Below are 17101 nucleotides of genomic sequence, written 5' to 3' on the forward strand. Positions count from 1 at the left end.
AGGGGTCCACATCACACCAGGACATAGAGGGAGAAAGGGTGGGCCCTATGTCCACATGTCCACATCACACCAGGACACACAGGGAGGATAGGCCCCATGTCCAGGGGTCCACGTCACACCAGGATATAGAGGGCAGACAGGCCTTGTATCCAGGGGTCCACGTCACACCAGGACATAGAGGGAGGACAAGCCCCATATCGAGGGGTCCACGTCACACTAGGACAGAGAGGGAGGACAAGCCCCATGTCGAGAGGTCCACATCACACCAAGACATAGAAAGGGAAGGCTGGGCCCTGTTTCCACATGTCCACATCACACCAGGACACAGAGGGATGAGAGGCCCCATGACCAGGGATCGACATCACACGAGGACGCAGAGGGAGGACAGGTCCCATGTCCACGGGTTCACGTGACACCAGGACATAGAGGAAGGAACGCTGGGCCCTGTGTCCACACGTCGACATCACACCGGGACACAGAGTGAGGACAGGCCCTGTGTCCAGGTGTGATGTCACATCAGGACACAGAGAAAGGACAGGACCTGTGTCCACGGTTCCACATCCCACCAGGACATAGAGGGAGGACAGGACCTGTGTCCAGGGTTTCACATCACACCAGGACACAGTGGGGGGAGAGGCCCCATGTCCAGGGGTCCACATCACACCAGGATATAGACGGAGGACAGGCCCCGTATCCAGGGGTTGACATCACACCAGGGGTCGACATCAAAACAGGACACAGAGGGAGGACAAGCCCCATGTCGAGAGGTCCACATCACACCAGGACATAGAAGGGGAAGGCTGGGCCCTGTTTCTACATATCCACATCACACCAGGTCACACAGGGAGGACAGGCCCCATGTCCAGGGATCCACGTCACACGAGGACACAGAGGGAGGACAGGCCCCATGTCCACGGGTTCACGTCACACCAGGACATAGAGGGAGGAAGGCTGGGCCATGTGTCCACACGTCCACATCACACCAGGACAAAGAGGGAGGACAGGCCCCATGTCCAGGGGTCCACATTACACCAAGACAGAGGGAGGGCAGGCCCCATGTCCAGGGTTTCACGACACACCAGGATATAGAGGGAGGAAGTCTGGGCCCTGTGTGCACACGTCTACATCACATCGGGACACAGAGGGAGGACAGGCCCTGTTTCCAGGTGTGAATGTCATACCAGGACTCAGAGGAAGGACAGGACCTGTGTCCAGGGTCCCACATCACACCAGGACACAATGGGAGGACAGGCCCTGGGTCCAGGTGTGAATCTCACAGCATGACACAGTGGGAGGACAGGCCCCACTTCAAGAGTTCCACACCCACCTGACGAACGCGATGAAACCTCGTCTCTACTAAAAATGAAAAAAAAAAAAAAAAAAAAAAAAAAAAAACTAGCCCGGCATTGGTGTTAGGTGCCTGTGGTCCCAGCTACTCAGGAGGCTGAGGAAGGAGAATAGCTTGCACCTGGGAGGCGGAGGGTGCAGTGAGCCCAGATCACACCACTGCACTCCAGCCTGGGTGACAGAGGAAGACTCGGTCTCAAAAAGTCAATTTATGGCCGGGTGCAGTGTCTCACACCTGTAATCCCAGCACTTTAGGAGGCTGAGGCAGGTGGGTCACAAGGTCAGGAGGTCAAGACCAGCGTGGCCAAAATGATGAAAGCTCGTCTCTACTAAAAATACAAAAAACTAGTCAGGCCCAGCGTCAGGTGCCTGTAATCCCAGTTACCGTAGAGGCTGAGGCAGGAGAATCGCTTGAACCCGGGAGGCAGAGGTTGCGGTGAGCCGAGATTGCGCCACTGCACTCCAGCCTGGGTGACAGAGGGAAACACCATCTCAAAAATATATATATACATAATTAAATAAATAAATAAAAAATTTAAAAATTTAAAACCTTTTTACAAGGGGGTTGGGGGAACACATGTAGCCATGAACAGACCTGTAGGGAGGCCGGGGCACCCTCTCTGGGTGCCTTCAGGATGCCTTGACCGTGGCCTGCAGCCTGCAGAGCGGGGGGCTGGTCAGCTCACGTCTCAGCCCTTCTGAGGCTGCTGTCTGGGCTCCCGCGTGCCTGCAACCCCAGTAAAATAACACAGACCCTGATGGGGGTGCCCATGGAGCCAGGAAGATGCTGCTCACATATCCTTTTTCGCCGCACCCGGCCATTTTTCCTTTTTGTTTTTAATTTTATTTTAAGTTCTGGGATACATGTGCACATCTTGCAGGATTGTTACATAGGTATACACATGGCGTGGTACCTCCTAATGCTATCCCTCCCCAATTCCCCCACCCCGTTATCCCTCCCCTAACCCCCTGTTTTGTTGTATTTTGAGATGGAGTCTCGCTCTGTCACCGAAGCTGGAGTGCAGTGGCACAATCTCAGCTCACTGCAACCTCTGCCTCCCGGGTTCAAGCCATTCTCCTGCCTCAGCCTCCCAAGTAGCTGGGACTACAGGCACTCGCCACCACGCCAGACTAATTGTTGTATTTTTAGAAGAGGCAGAGTTTCACCACATTGGCCAGGCTGGTCTCGAACTCCAGACTTCAGGTGATCCACCTGCCTCAGCCTCCCAAAGTGCTGGGATGACAGGCGTGACCCACTGCGCCCAGCCTAATTTTTTGTTGATTTTTCTTGAGACGGAGTCTCACTCTGTCGCCCAGGCTGGAGTGCAGTGGCACAATCTCAGCTCACTGCAACCTCTGCCTCCCGGGTTCAAGCAATTCTCCTGCCTCAGCCTCCCAAGTAGCTGGGATTACAGGCGCCCGCCACCATGCCCGGCTAATTTTTGTATTTTTAGAGACAGGGTTTCACCGTATTGACCAGGCTGGTCTCGAACTCCTGGCCTTGTGATCCGCCCGCCTCGGCCTCCCAAAGTGCTGGGATTACAGGTGTGAGCCCCCACGTCCGGCTCTGCTATGCAGATTTCTAAACCCATCACAGGAAGCAGTTCTCACTAGGAGCCACTCCCAGCTCCAGGTCGGCCTGCAGGAGAGCCGGGAGCTGCTGTTGTTCCAAACTCCACCTGCTGCAGGGATCACGGCAGCAGCCACACCCAGGGGTACCAGGTAAGCAAATGCAGGGTGAGGGTGAGGATCCCCCAGCCCTGGGAGAGACCTGTGGCCATCCTTCTCCCTCGTCACTCACCCCGCGGGGACACAGCATCTCCCCAAAGATGGTCTTGATGCAGGAGATCAGGTAGTCGTGCAGGTCCTCACTCAGCCCCTCGAAGTTCCTGCAGGCCAGGATGACCACCTCACGAGGGTGCCGCTCCAGCCACTCTGAGATCTCCGGGAGCGTGTCCTGCGGGGAGGGAGGGGGCGGGGCACAGTCCTTCATGAGTCCCACAGCTCGGGGAAGGCTGGGCTCCGTGGGTCACACCTGTCATTCCAGCGCTCTGGGAGGCCAAGGCGGGCAGATCACCTGAGGTCAGGAGTTCAAGACCAGCCTGGCCAACATGGCGAAACCCCGTCTATACTAAAAACATGCAAAAAAATTAGCTGGGTGTGGTGGTGGACGCCTGTAATTCCAGCTACTTGGGAGGCTGAGTCAAGAGAATTGCTTGAACCTGGGAGGTGGAGGCTGCAGCCAGCCATGTCGGCCAGGCACGTTGGCTCATAGCTGTAATCCCAGCACTTCAGGAGGCCGAGCGGGGACAGATCACCTAAGGTCAGGAGTTCAAGACCATCCTGGCCAACACGGCAAAACCTCTGTCTCTACTAAAAATACAAAAATTAGCCGGGCATGGTGGTATGCACCTGTAATCCCAGCTACTCAGCAGGCCGAGGCAGGAGAATCGCTTGAACCCAGGAGGCGGAGGTTGCAGTGAGCCGAGATCAAGCCACTGCACTCCAGCCTGGGCAAAAGAGCAAAACTCTGTCTCAAAAAAAGAGAAAAGATGAGGCCAGAACAGTGGCAGTCCCAGTGCTTTGCGAGGAGGCTGAGGCCGATCCCAGAGAATTGGCTTCAGTCCAAGAGTTTGAAAAGAGCCTGGGCAACATGGCTACAAAAAAGAAGAATTAAAGAATTAGGTGTGGTGGTTCACACCTCTAGTCCAAGCTAGAGGTAGTTGGTAAGCTTAGACAGGTGGATCCTCCGGCAGACAGGAGGCTGCAGTGAGCCAACTCAGCCCGGCTCAGTGGCTCATGCCTGTCATCCCAGCACTTTGGGAGGCCGAGGCAGGCCAATCACCTGAGGTCAGGAGTTCGAGACCAGCCTGGCCAACATGGTGAAACCCTGTCTCTACTGAAAATACAAAAATTAGCCGGGCATGGTGGTGCATGCTTATAATCCCGGCTACTCCAGAGGCTGAGGCAGGAGAATCGCTTGAACAGGAAGGAAGACGTTGCAGTGAGCTGAGCTTGCGCCACCGCACTCCAGCCTGGGTGACAGAGCAAGACTCTGTCTCAAAAAAATAGAAAGAAAACAGAAAGAAAAAAAGAAATGAAGAAATTCACATCGGTCAAGAAGCCCCCGAATGCCAGGTATGGTGGCTCACGCCTGTAATCCCAGCATTTTGATAGGCTGAGGCGGGCGGATCACCTGAGGTCAAGAGTTCGAGACCAGCCTGGCCAACCTGGTGAAACCCCGTCTCTATTAAAAATATGAAAATTAGCCGGGTGTGGTGGTGGGTGCCTGTAATCCCGGCTACTTGGTAGGCTGAGGCAGGAGAATCGCTTGAACCTGGTGGGCGGAGGTTGTAGTGAGCCGAGGTTGAGCCACTGCATTCCAGCCTTGGTGACAGAGCGAGACTCCATCTCCAAAGGAAAAAAAAATAAGTGCTCCTAACAGATTAGCAGGCGTCAGCATCTCCTGGTCTCTTGTCTGGCCCTGAAGCTGACATCGTCATCCCACTAAAGGTCAGGAACCTCCCGTCCCTATGGCAGTCTGGTTCCCCATGGGAGGCCGGCCGCCTCCTGAGCGCTCCCCGTGTATCCCCTCAGCCTGGTCGTACCTCCACCAGTGCCATGGTGTATACCATGTGAACAAAGTGCAGGTTCTTCTCAAGAGCCGTCCAGCATGAGGGCAATCTGCAGGTGTAAGTACCGCACGCCGGCATCCAGCTGCTCCGTGATGTCCAGCACCTGCGGGCAGAGGGGCTGTCACGTCTCCCTGCTGGTTGCCGTGGCTTCAAACCTCATATTGCACAGGCTGGTTTCTTTTATTTTCTTCAGATGGAGTCTCGTTCTCTCATCCAGGCTGGATTGCAGTGGCATGATCTCGGCTCCCTGCAACCTCCACCCTCCAGGTTCAAGCGATTCTCCTGCCTCACCCTCCTGAGTAGCTGGGATTACAGGCACCTGCCACCATGCCTGGCTAATTTTTCTATTTTTAATAGAGACGGGGTTTCACCGTGTTGGTCAGGCTGGTCTCGAAATTCTGACCTCAGGTGATCCACCTGCCTCGGCCTCCCAAAATGCTGGGATTACAGACATGAACCTCCATGCATGCCTAGGAGTGGCAAAATTATTAACATAAAAAGGTGAAAGAGGGGCTGGGTGTGATGGCTCAGGCCTGTAATCCCAGCACTTTGGGAGGCCGACGTGGGTGGATCACGAGGTCAAGAGATCGAGACCATCCTGGTCAACATGGTGAAACCCCGTCTCTACTAAAAATACAAAAAGAAAATTAGCTGGGCATGGTGGCACGTGCCTGTAATCCCAGCTACTCAGGAGGCTGAGGCAGGAGAATTGCCTGAACCCAGGAGGCAGAGGTTGCGCTGAGCCGAGATCATGCCATTGCACTCCAGCCTGGGTAACAAGAGCGAAACTGCATCTCAAAAAAAAAAATAAAAAAATAAAAAAATAAAAAAAAGTTGCCTAAAGAGGTGCACACAGTCTGCCCTGCTGCCCTCCAGCTGGAAGGGAACCTCAGTTCTTTCCTATTGGCTGGAGCCCTTCACAGAATGTCCCCCACCCCTTCCAGTACCTGCTGCACTGCCCCTCCCCCTCTGCAGAATGTCTGGGGTCCTATGTTCTAAACTGCTTTACTTTCAAATTTTACCGGACCTACCTGAACTCAGGAGAATCTGTTGAGGCAGGTCACTCTCTGGGTCCTGCTCTTGACTTTTCTCACTGTGGAAACTGTCAGACAGCGGTGATCAGCACCCAGCCTGAGGGGATGGCTTCAAATGGAGGTGAGTCTGTAGGGACAGGGGCATTATGCAAGTCTCTTTCAAGTTTCAAATCCTTGGGAATTCAAATTTGACACCGCCCCAGGGACAGCTGATAGGGCTAGTGTCGAGGAGGGAGGGAGCACTGGATGTCCCCAAAGACATCACACCTGGAGAGGGCCATGGCACCCTGAGTCTGTGGTTAGGGAGGATGGCTCCTTGGAGGTGGACCAAGATGCCTGGGGGGATACACCGTGTAGGGGAAAGGATGGAGTGGATGTACTGATTCTTTCTAGAGGGGGACGGGTCACGTCACCGCGTGTTTGTAGGGAGCGGTGGGATCGTGTTGTGCCGGTGGCCCAATGAAGATGGCGGGCAAGCCTGAGCCCTGTGTTATGTCTTCGGGCAGCTGGACGGTGCCCTTCCATAGTGTTCAGAGGGATTTGGACTGGACTTTTCTAGATCTTAGGGAGGAGTGAGGAGAAGTCGTCTCAGCCAGAGACGACTGTTGGGTGTGATGGCTGGGACAGAGCATGCAGTGACAGCCTCTGGGTGGGCGAGCCTGGGGCTACTGTAACTGCCGCAGTCTCTCAGCTCGCTCCCCAGAGGTGGCTTCTCAGTCAGTTCAGGTAGCTGTTGGCTTTAACAGGGGTGGGGGCAGTGGGGAAGTTCAGGCAACACGGCCTGGGCTTCCCAGGTTGTTCTGAATTGTTCGTCCTTTTGTGGAAGCGCAGGTCTTCAGACCCACTTCCTCTTGTCTGCTAGCTCACGGCCTGTCCTCTGCACTTTGTGTTTCTGTGGAGATCAACAATTTGCCTCTATTCCATGTCTACTACCTCATGAACAGGGGACAGGTGTGGACTCTTGCTGGTTTTCAGTGGAAAGGTCTGGAAAGACTGCTTTCCTTTTCAGTAGAGGAAGGAGAGTAGAACACAAATCGGAAGATGGTCCTCTTATTATTATTATTATTCAAGTTAGGATGTGTGTCCTGACTGATGAGGTGCATGTGCTGTATCCCTGTTCCCCTTGACTGGAGACTGCATGAAGTCCTAGCGAACAGGGATGAGCTCCAGACAACTCTGCCACACCTGGCCTGTGGCCCAAGAACCTCTGGTTCTTGGTTGGTCACTCTATTCAGTTATTGGGAGCTCAAAGGAAAAGGACCAGAGATGGGCTCGTTGTCCCACGACCTACTGTAACATGACCAGCAGCTGTGAAAATCCCCAGACACCTCCCCCCCGCCCCCCCTCTGACAGCCCCACTGCTCACCGCTTGCTGGCTGTGCTCTAATCGTGTGCCGCTCTTGCTGGCTGCGCAATGACAGTATCTCAGGGAACTCCACCACTGCTTCTCAGACCTGCTCCCTGGGAACAGAGCTTCCTGAGTGGCAGCCAGGACCACCGAGCACTGAGGAAAGTGTCGCCTGACTCTGACCCATGTTTAGCACTTGCTGGGCATGGTGCCAGAACAATCACTTGCACACTGGGTGTGATGCGTATGGGTTATCTTCAGGGTTCACGGGGTGCTGGCTTGGGAGAGATTTCCATCCGGTGGTTGTCTTCCATTGTTTCTTTTTCAAGATGGAGTCTTGCTCTGTCACCCAGGCTAGAACGCAGTGGTGCAATCTGGGTTAACTGCCAGGCTCTCTAGTGAAGGGACCCTCCTATGGAGGAACAGAGCATGCGATGCACAATCAGGGACATTTGCAAGCTGCAGTTTCCCTGTCACATGCCCTCAGCTGTAGGACACCCCTGATTCCCCAGTGACCAGGGTGGACCTGGAGACCCCAGCTCATTCACCTCTTTCCTTTGTCTCCACAGCATGCCCAGAGCTGGAAACGGGTGTGACCGAGAACCCTGGCGCCTCCATGCCAGTGTTCACGGCTCTGTCCTTCGCCACACCTGCTCCTGGCCCAGCAGATGGGCCGCCCCTCGTGACTGCAGTGGTTCCCCCAGGCGGCCCTCCGGTGCTGTCTGCCTTCCCCAGGACCCCTCTGGTGGCAGGACACGATGGCCAAGGCCTGAATTCGGCCGGGGCTTCCAACGTCCTTGTCCAGATGAAGACAGAAGTGGGGCCTGTGAAGGCTCCTCAGGCACAGACCTTGGCCCTACCTCAGGACACCCTCGTCTGGCGGGTTCCAGGTGCCGTCTGTGAGGGAGTCGCATGTCCACCTCCCCGACCCCTGGCAGCTGCCCCTGTGGTGCCCGCTATGGCTGCCCACATCGTTGGGGTCACCCAGGCCTGTGACGGAGGCTGGTTCCAGGGCCTTCCTCCTCCAGCACCACCACCTGCTCCCCAGCCGGGCCCCATCGTGGCCCCAGGGAATGCTTGTCCATTGTCACAAGGGGCTCATGGAGAGGGCAGCCTGGCTCCCTCCCAGGCCAAGACTCCCGTGGACGACTCCTGCAACCCCCAGAGCGTGTATGAGAACTTCCGACTCTGGCAGCACTACAAGCCCCTGGCCCGGAGGCACCTTCCCCAGAGTCCGGACATGGAAGCGCTTTCCTGTTTCTTCATGTGAGTGTCCTCGGGGCACTGGAGCTCACCCTGCAGCTCACCCATAAAGAGGCTGCTGGATGGACGGGAGGTCACGCTGTTCGGGGGAGCTTGCAGGGTGGTCTTGAAGGCGACGGGTCGAGCTATGGAAGGGCACATTTTCAGGAACATTCATCTGGCTGCCACTCAGGACAGACTCTCAGGGGCCTCATCTCACCTGCCCCTCACTGTCCCGTGAGTCCAGCCAATCCTTACTGGGCAGGTATTTGCAGCTTTGCCCTCGATCCCTTCTAGAAAAAGGGACGACGTTGCTTCATTCAGAGGATGGTGAAGAGGTGACTTGAGCTCACACATGAGGCACACGGCACAGTGCCCGGCACATGCTGGGACACATTACATGATAACTGTTATGATTACTGTCCCTACTGCTATCATTATCAGAACTAGGCTATCTAGGACAGTGTTCCCCAAAGCCACGGGCTCCAGTGATGGCTCTGAGTGCACCACGAGCCCAGCAGCCCAGGGCCATGGACTGTGGTGACTGAGGCAGCAATGCCAGCATCTGAGAGTTTGTCGATTCAGTCCCAGTCGTGCCTCTCTCCATCCTGCAGTGCCTCTGTGACCCTGTGTCCCCCGCTGATGAGCAAACCCGTACTCCACGGGAGCTTGAGCACATCCACCCGGCAACACACTGGCCACTCCCGTAGGCAAGTCCCCTGCCCAGGGTGTAGCTGTAAGGAGGCCCCATCTTTGTCCCAAAAAATCTTGCTGCCCCTGAATCTTGGAACTGGTTGCATTCTCCCTTGGAGCTGAGTCCCGGTGCACTGGGGACCCTGATTCTCGGAGTGGAGTCGCCCCAGGCTCACAGGCTTCGCGTGGAGTGGGCTTGGACACTGCTCTGCTTTGGTTCTGGTTTCTACTCATCTCCAGGACCCCGAGGCTGCGTCCCCAGGGGCCGCCTTGCTCCAGAGTCCCCAGGAAGCTGGTTAAATGCTCAGTCCTGGGGCCCTGGAACCTGCACGTTAACCCTCGCTCCCCGGGCATTCTGTGGGTGCGCTGTCTCAGTCAGCTCGGGCTCTGCCATAACAAATCCTATAGACTGGGTGCTTTATCAGGACACATTCATGTCTCCCACTTCCAGAGGTCGGAAGTCCCAGATCAAGGTGATGGCCGACTGGTGTCCTGGCTGGAGAGGGCTGCCTCTGGCTGTGTCCTCTTGCGGCTGAGAGGGAGAGCCCTGGTGTCTCCTCCTGCCCTTATCGGGGCTCGGATGCCATGATGGGAACCCACCCTCATGACCTGCTCTAACCCTGATTAACTCCAAGAACTGACACACCGGGGCTGAGGGCTTCAGCACAGGAATGCTGGGGACGCTCACATTCCACCCATAGTACTGAGTTCATTTGTCAACACTGTAACACTGAGGACTCGAGGGGCAGTTGGAGAGGCCAGCCGGTGGCTTGTGTTGATGACTGATCTTGGGGACATATCCTGCCCACGTGGGGGAGAACAGGACAGGGACAGATGACAGGACATGTGTGGGGGTGACAGGGGCCGGGTGTTGGGACTGGTGGGCTTAGGATGGAGGGTGGGCTTATGGACTGGGACTGACTGCACCGCCTTACAGCCCAGTTCTCAGATCCCTGGCCCGGCAGAAGCCCACCATGACCCTGGAGGGGGGACTGTGGTGGGCCGTGCGGGAATGGCAGCACACGAGCAACTGTGACCGGATGATCTACTACGAGATGGCGGGTAAGTGAGTCTGGGGTGCAGGGGCAGAGCCCACATGGCAGGGTGACAGAGGGTGACAGAAGCCGGATGGCCATGGTGGCTTCTCAGTGTGGAGCATGAGGAGGGTGTGGACAAACGCAGGCCCTCCCGGGCCCCTGGCTCCCTCAGGAAGCTGCTCCTCCCTCATAGAGTGCTCTGGGGTCTCTATCCTGCCCTGGTGGGAAGCCACGCCCTGCTTGGTCTCGGGCCAACCCCTGCCTGACACTAAGGGTCAGGGAGCGAGCAGCCAGCATCACAGCCCAAAGGAGATCACCGCCAGTTGTGAGGATGGGGAGAAGGGGCGCTGGGGACTATAGACAGAGCGGGGTGCACTCTCTTCACAGCAGTGGCCAGAAGTCGGTTTTCGCCCATCCCAGCCTGGCCAGGATTGGAGAAACCTGCGCTGGGTCAGGGGAGACCTGCGTCCAGGACACCATGAGACCCATCTCTGGCCTGCCTGCCTTTGCTCCTCGTAGTCCCTTCCTTTAAGACAGAAAGATGGCAGCCTCAGGGGAAAGGGGCCCTGTCTTTTGCACCCAGCTTTTGCTTCCTCCCGACCGGGGTCTCCCATGCTTCATCTTCCCGGGTTATCCTTCAGGGACCCACAGTCCCAACCTCAGGACTCATGCAACTGGGCAACATCATGGATGCCTTCTGCCATAAACCCCACCCCTGATGCCCTCCTGGGCCTCGTGGCCCTGACTTAAGTCAGAAAGCCCTGTTGATGCCATGGGCTCTGCAGGGGCCGGGTGAGGGAGGGAGAGCCCAGAACTCTGGGAGTAGTTCCCTCTGGGACTGGGGGACGGGCCCCAGGGAGGGCCTGGACAGCCTGCCTGAGGCATGCCTTCCCATTCCCTGCCATCGGCTGCTGCCTGGTCCTGGGGGCAGAGGGCCTGGACCCTCTCAGCACGGTCTACACCTTCTTCACCCTAGGTGCCTACAGTCTGAGGCTGAGGAGGAGATGCAGATTCAGAAGTCACAGTGGATGAAGGGGCCCCAGTGCCTGCCTCCTCCAGCCCTGCCGAGGCTTGAACTTCAGGGACCATCAGTCCCTGAGGTGGTCAAGCAGCCAGGTATGGCTTCCCACATTCCCACAGGAGCCACGGCAAAGCCCAGAGAGGCCGAGGGAGGCCACTGTCCCCACACCCCATGCCTCCCTTCAAGAGAGGGATTTGTTCCTTCCAACAAGACAGCTCAGGGGAGCTGGGGGGCTGGGCGGCTCGTGGTCACGAAGTGGGTATTCACCTGGTCAGGTTTCCTAGCTACTCTCTCCCCTTGCAATTCCAAAACCCAACAATCTGCCCAGGAAGCAGGGATGAGCGGGTGGAGTACTCAGCATATATCAGTGACTCCAAGCTTCCTCCAAAAGGATGCTGTCCCGCATGTGCCCCTCCTGCGGCGTCTCTTCCAGGGGCGCTGTGGTTCAGGTGGTCCTGACCCAGCTGGGACCCACTTCAGGTCCCTGAGCCCTGCCCTCCCCTGTGTGATGCAGGCAGGAGGAGCAGCCCTCACCATACCCATCCTCCTCCCTCCCTGCCTCAGTGTACCTTCCCAGCAAGGCTGGCCCCAAGGCCCCACCTGCCTGCCTGCCACCACCCAGGCCCCAGCGGCCAGCGGAGACCAAGGCCCCCAAGGAGATTCCCCCTGAAGTGGTACAGGAGTATATGGACATCATGGAGGAGCTGCTGGGGCCTCCCGCTGGGGCCATGAGGGAGATCGAGGGACAATGGGAAGAGGGCGAAGTGGAGCAGGAAGGGGACGGGATGCTTCTAGACCCAGGCGTCCTGAGCTACGCTGACAATCTGTGTTCCCAGAAAGACTTTGTCACCAAGGTGGGCTAGCCTCAAGTGCTGGGGTCTGCAGAATTCCAGGGGGTGGCACTCGCAGGTCCTTGGAATTAAGCTCTGTTCCTTAGCTCCTCCACAGTGAAGGGGTGTGTGTGTTGCCATCGATTTGACTGTCTGTGTATGTGATTGTGTCTGTGTCTTTGTGTCTGTGATCGGTTACTCTGTGTCTGTGTGGGTGTGAGTGTGGAGTGTGGAAATTACTTGTGTCCATTTTCCTGTGTCATATGTGGGTCTCTTTGTGTGTCTGTGTGTGGTTTGTGTGTCTCTGTCTGCATGTGTGTACGCTACCAGGTCTGTGGTCTGTGTGTAGCTGTGGTCGCCATGATATGAGACAGCTCCAGAAGGGTGGGGACGGGGCGCTCACTGCTTTCTGCATCTCCTCCAGGTGTCCTTGGCTCCAGGTTACTCCCTGCCCGGGAAGCTCACACCGTCTTCCTTCTGTTTCCAGGTGGAGGCCGTCATTCACCCCCGATTCCCGGAAGAATTGCTTTCCCCAGATCCACACATGGATTTCTTGGCCCTAAGCCAGGAGCTGGAGCAGGAGGAAGGACTCACCCTTGCCCAGGTAGAGCAGGGAGGGAGGGGAACCCAGGTACCCTGGGGGCAGGAGGGACCCGGCACAGAAGCCCCACCTGATTGTCCACCCCACCCTGCGGGGGATGCTCGGCTTCTTGGGGAGCCACTCCGAGGCAGGGAGGTGCAGGTTCAGATGGAACGGGATGGAGAGGAGCCAGGGAGGGGAGTCAGGATGCAAACTGCAGTGAGGCCCAGCGGGATGCCCAGCGGAGCCACACCCTCTGTCTTTGACAGAAAGCCCAGCGGCCTCAGGCTTCCATGCCTGCCACCCAAGCGCCTTGGTCTTCACCACCCTGGGCCCTGTTCACACTTGAGGCAGAGCCAGTAAGTGCCCCCTTTACTCCCGCAGGTAGCAGAGAAGCACCTCCTATCCTTGAAGGAGGAACGGTGTGAGAAGGCAGTCCCTAGTCATGGCACCACCCAGCTGGACTCAATCTCTTCTAAGTCTGCAGCGGACCAAGGAGCAGAGAGAGATGTGCCTGGCCTGCCCACCCCAGACGGCTGCCCGGGATGCTCAGAGACAACGCAGTGTGTGCACTGGGATGGCCAGGTCCAAAAACCCTGTTGTGCTTTTGGAGAGGCTGGATTCTCACAGGCCGAGGGCTGCCCGGCCAAACTCTCCTTCCCAGGATCACAGACCCAACCCCCAGAGGGCTTCCCGGGACCCTCAGGGACGAGGCAGGGTGCGTACTGGGATGGTCAGGTCCATAAACCCTGTTGTGGTTTTGGAGAGACTGGACTCCCGCTGGCTGAGCGCTGCCCGGCCAGACTCTCCTCCCCAGGACCGTAGACCCACCTGCCCAGGCGTGGGGACCAAGGGCACCTGGGGTCTCCCTGGAGCCTCTCCTGTCAAGGAATCACGCAGGCTGTCTGAGGGGTCAAGTGAGGAGGAGAGGGAAATCCCTGGCATAGTTTCTGCCGTGGGTACCAACTACAGGCTGCGGGCCTGGAAGCTGTCCCAGAGCCCTGTACCTGCCTCGGGCCTTCTCAGCCTAGAAGGGCGGGAACCTCAGGGAGCTCTTCAGTCCCAATCTGTAAAGAGAAGAGACCTCAGCCCAGCATCCGCTCCTGCCACCAAGTCCAAGAAGCGAGTTCTCTTCAAGAGGCCCATCCCCTGTTCAGATGCCCCATTTAAGGCCTGGACTCAGCATCTCTGGGGCGCAGTCCCTGGCTTGGGGGCTGGGTGGCCCCTCGCAGTCGAAAAAGAGAAAGGGTGACCCCTTGCTCTCTAAGAGGAAGAGAATGCAGTATTGTAGCTAGTAGAGGGACAGGGCAGGCTCTCTGGTGCCAATCCCCAAGGGTGGGGCTCTCAACTCTCGGACCCTCAGGCCATCAGGTGCCTCAAAGCAAAGACTTCTCCCCCAGTGCTGATCTTGCTGGGCCTTAGCTTGATGGGAGAGGGTGGGGGAAGGAAGGGGCAGGAGGGAGGGGAGGGAGAAGGTGGCTCAACCGGAAGGGAGGGTCTAGGGGTAGGGGGTGGGGAGCAATACCTTGGAGGTCTCATGTGTAAATCTGAATAAACACAGTTGTGTTGGAAATGCTCTCCGGGCTGCTGCCTCTGTCCTCAGGGCTGTGCTGCTCAGTGGAGGGGGTCTGTGAGGGAGTACAGAGGGCCTGGGAGATGCCAGGCACTGGGTACCCACGGGGGCCAGCCCCACACGTTCCTCCAGGCATAGGCTGCCCCTTCAGATGCTCCAGGAACTGACGGATGCTGAGGAGACCCTGATCCCTCCCACCAACCACTCACAAGGCCCCGACTGCTTTAGTTATCAGCATCCCTGGAAAATCCTGGGATGTTGAGAGCTGGCTGGCTCTTGTTCTGCCCCGTGGGAGCTGAGGAGAAGGCAGCTGCCCGCAACATGGACACGAGGAGAGGCGGTCACTCCTGCTTAACCCTCATCAGGAAGAGCTCAGGCCCTGGGCTGAGGGGAGATGTCGAGGCATCCATCCACACAGGTGTGTTTGGGATACGACGGTGTGTGGGGAGCAGGGGAAGTCCTTCTGCTGGTTTCTGGTCAGGAAAGAATCTTGTCCAACTGGCGGAAGCAGACGCTCCTTGCTGCGGCTGTCACAGGGACTGGCCTCGGGGCACGCGGGGTCCTGCATGGAGGTCCCCACACCTATGATTCCCTTCCCATATGATGATGGAACTCTTGTGTAGAATTGATGCAGACACAGATTTGAACCCAAGAGGTGGATGTTGCAGTGAGCCGGGATAGCACCATTGTACTCAAGCCTGGGCAACAACGGCAAAACTCCACCTCAAAAATAAAAATAAAAATAAATTAGCTGGGCTAATCCCAGCTGCTCGAGAGCCTGAGGCAGGATAATCACTTGAACCTGGGAGGCAGAGGTTGCAGTGAGCCCAGATGGCGCCATTGCACTCCAGCCTGGGCGGCAAGAGCAAAGCTCCTACCAAAAAAACAAAAAGAAAAAAAATAATGATCCAGGCATAGTGGCATGCTCCTGTAGTCCCAGCTACTTGGGAGGCTGAGGCAGGAGAATTGCTTGAACCCGGGAGACGCCCACCATCCCTCCCAGCTAATTTTTCGCTATTATTTGTAAACATGGGGTTTCACTACGTTGGCCGGGCTGGTCTCAAACTCCCGATCTCGGGTAATCCACCCGCTTCAGCCTCCCAAAGTGCTGGGATTACAGGCGTGAGCCACCATGCTCCATCCATCTCTTTCAATAAGCTTCTGCACAGCAAAGGAAACAAACGACAGAGCAAAGAGACAACCTGCTGAATGGGAAACGACGTGTGCAAACTGTTCACGACAAAGGACTAAAATCCAGAATACGTAACGAGCTCAAATAACCAACGATGAAAAACAACAAATAATCCCACTAAAAAATGGGCAAAGGACATCAAAAAACATACAAATGGCCAACTGATATATGAAAAAATGATCACATCAGTAATCACCAGGTAAGTGCCGATCAAAACTACAACGAGATACTTACCACCTTCCCACAGCTAGGATAACTATTCTTAAAAATACAAACAGCGGATGCTGACATGATGCGGAGGAAAGGGAACTCTTACACACTGAGGCGGGACTGGAAATTAGTAACGTCGTTATGAAAACCAGTATGGAGATTTCTCAAAATACTGAAAACAAAACCACTACTTGATCCAGCCATCCCACTACTGGCTATTTAACCAACATAAAAGAAATCGGTATATCAAATCAGTATACACTCACATGTTTATCACAGCACTATTGACAACAGCAAAGATATGGAATCGACCCAAGTATGCACCAATGAGCAGACAAGGAAAACGTGGCATATATACACGATGGAACGCTATTCAGCCAGAAAAAAACATGAAATCACGTTGTTTGCAGCAACATGGATGAAGCTGCAGGTCATTATGTTAAGTGAAATAAGCCAGGCCAGCCATAGGAAGAAAAACATCACACATTCTCAGAAACATGTGGGAGCTAAAAACAACAACGACAACAAAAAAAAAGTTGACCTCATGGAAACAAAGAATACAATGACAGGTATCAGAGGCTGGGAAGGGATGGGGGTGAGGAAGAGAGGCTGGTTAATGGGTACAAACATACAGTTAGAAACAGTAAGTTCTAACGTTCTATAGCAGAGTACGGTCACCATAGTTAGCTCAGGCTTGGAGTGCAATGGTGCGATGTGTATTAGCAAATACGTATTGTATATTTCAAAGTAGCTGAAAGAGAAGGCTAGAAATGTTACCAGCACACAGAGATGATAAATCTCGGCCAGGCACGGTAGCTCACGCCTGTAATCCCAGCACTTTGGGAAACTGAGGCAGGTGGATCACGAGGTCAGGAGTTCAAGATCAGCCTGGCCAAGATGGTGAAACCCTGTCTCCACTAAAAATACAAAAATTAGCTGGGCATGTTGGCAGGCGACTATGGCTGTTTCAGGAAACATCCATTTACACTGTTTCCTGGATTGCAGGCGTAAAAACATGACTGAAGACATATACCGGCCCTACTGCCTGGACAATTCATAACCGTCGTAACAGTTACCATCTCGCTACTCAGAAGATTATATAGAAGTTGTATTTTTCATGAGACTCTATGACCTACTACCCCTAACTCTGACATACACATATTGTACAACCTTAACATATAATTATCAAATGTGATAACCAACGTTCTGTAAATTACCAGCTATTACCATATTTTGGTGTTTGCCTGTTAACCAAGCTGAGGAGGGAAGGGGGAGGTTGGAAGAAGCCTCATTTCACCTGCCCTTTCCCAAATTGCACTTCGAGAGTGTTCCAAAACTCAGTGTGTCCAGGTCTAAATC

General features: G+C 55.5%; 1 protein-coding gene and 1 pseudogene across 2 annotated transcripts; one reads left to right on the forward strand and one right to left on the reverse strand.

The window, feature by feature from the left end:
- Positions 1-1947: 1947 nt before the first annotated feature.
- On the reverse strand, positions 1948-8099 carry LOC135271061 (PI-PLC X domain-containing protein 1-like). Of its 2 annotated transcripts, none has more exons than XM_064367755.1 (3): positions 4956-5125; positions 3148-3304; positions 1948-2081 (listed from the first exon to the last, which is right to left on the reverse strand). In XM_064367755.1, the coding sequence occupies exons 1-3, from the start codon at positions 5058-5060 to the stop codon at positions 1978-1980; spliced, it is 366 nt and encodes a 121-aa protein (XP_064223825.1). In that variant the 5' UTR covers positions 5061-5125; the 3' UTR covers positions 1948-1977. The 2 variants fall into 2 exon arrangements, 1 of the variants encoding a protein (XP_064223825.1); XR_010339198.1 differs by lacking the exons at positions 1948-2081; positions 4956-5125 and adding exons at positions 6014-6143; positions 7383-8099 and having other exon boundaries at positions 3071-3304.
- Positions 6075-14062, forward strand: LOC135271060 (NUT family member 2G-like; annotated as a pseudogene).
- The last annotated feature ends 3039 nt before the right edge of the window (positions 14063-17101 follow it).

The sequence above is a fragment of the Aotus nancymaae genome, unplaced genomic scaffold, assembly GCF_030222135.1.
Source record: "Aotus nancymaae isolate 86718 unplaced genomic scaffold, 86718_ANA_hifiasm-v0.15.2.pri h1tg000075l, whole genome shotgun sequence".
Lineage (NCBI taxonomy): Eukaryota > Metazoa > Chordata > Mammalia > Primates > Aotidae > Aotus > Aotus nancymaae.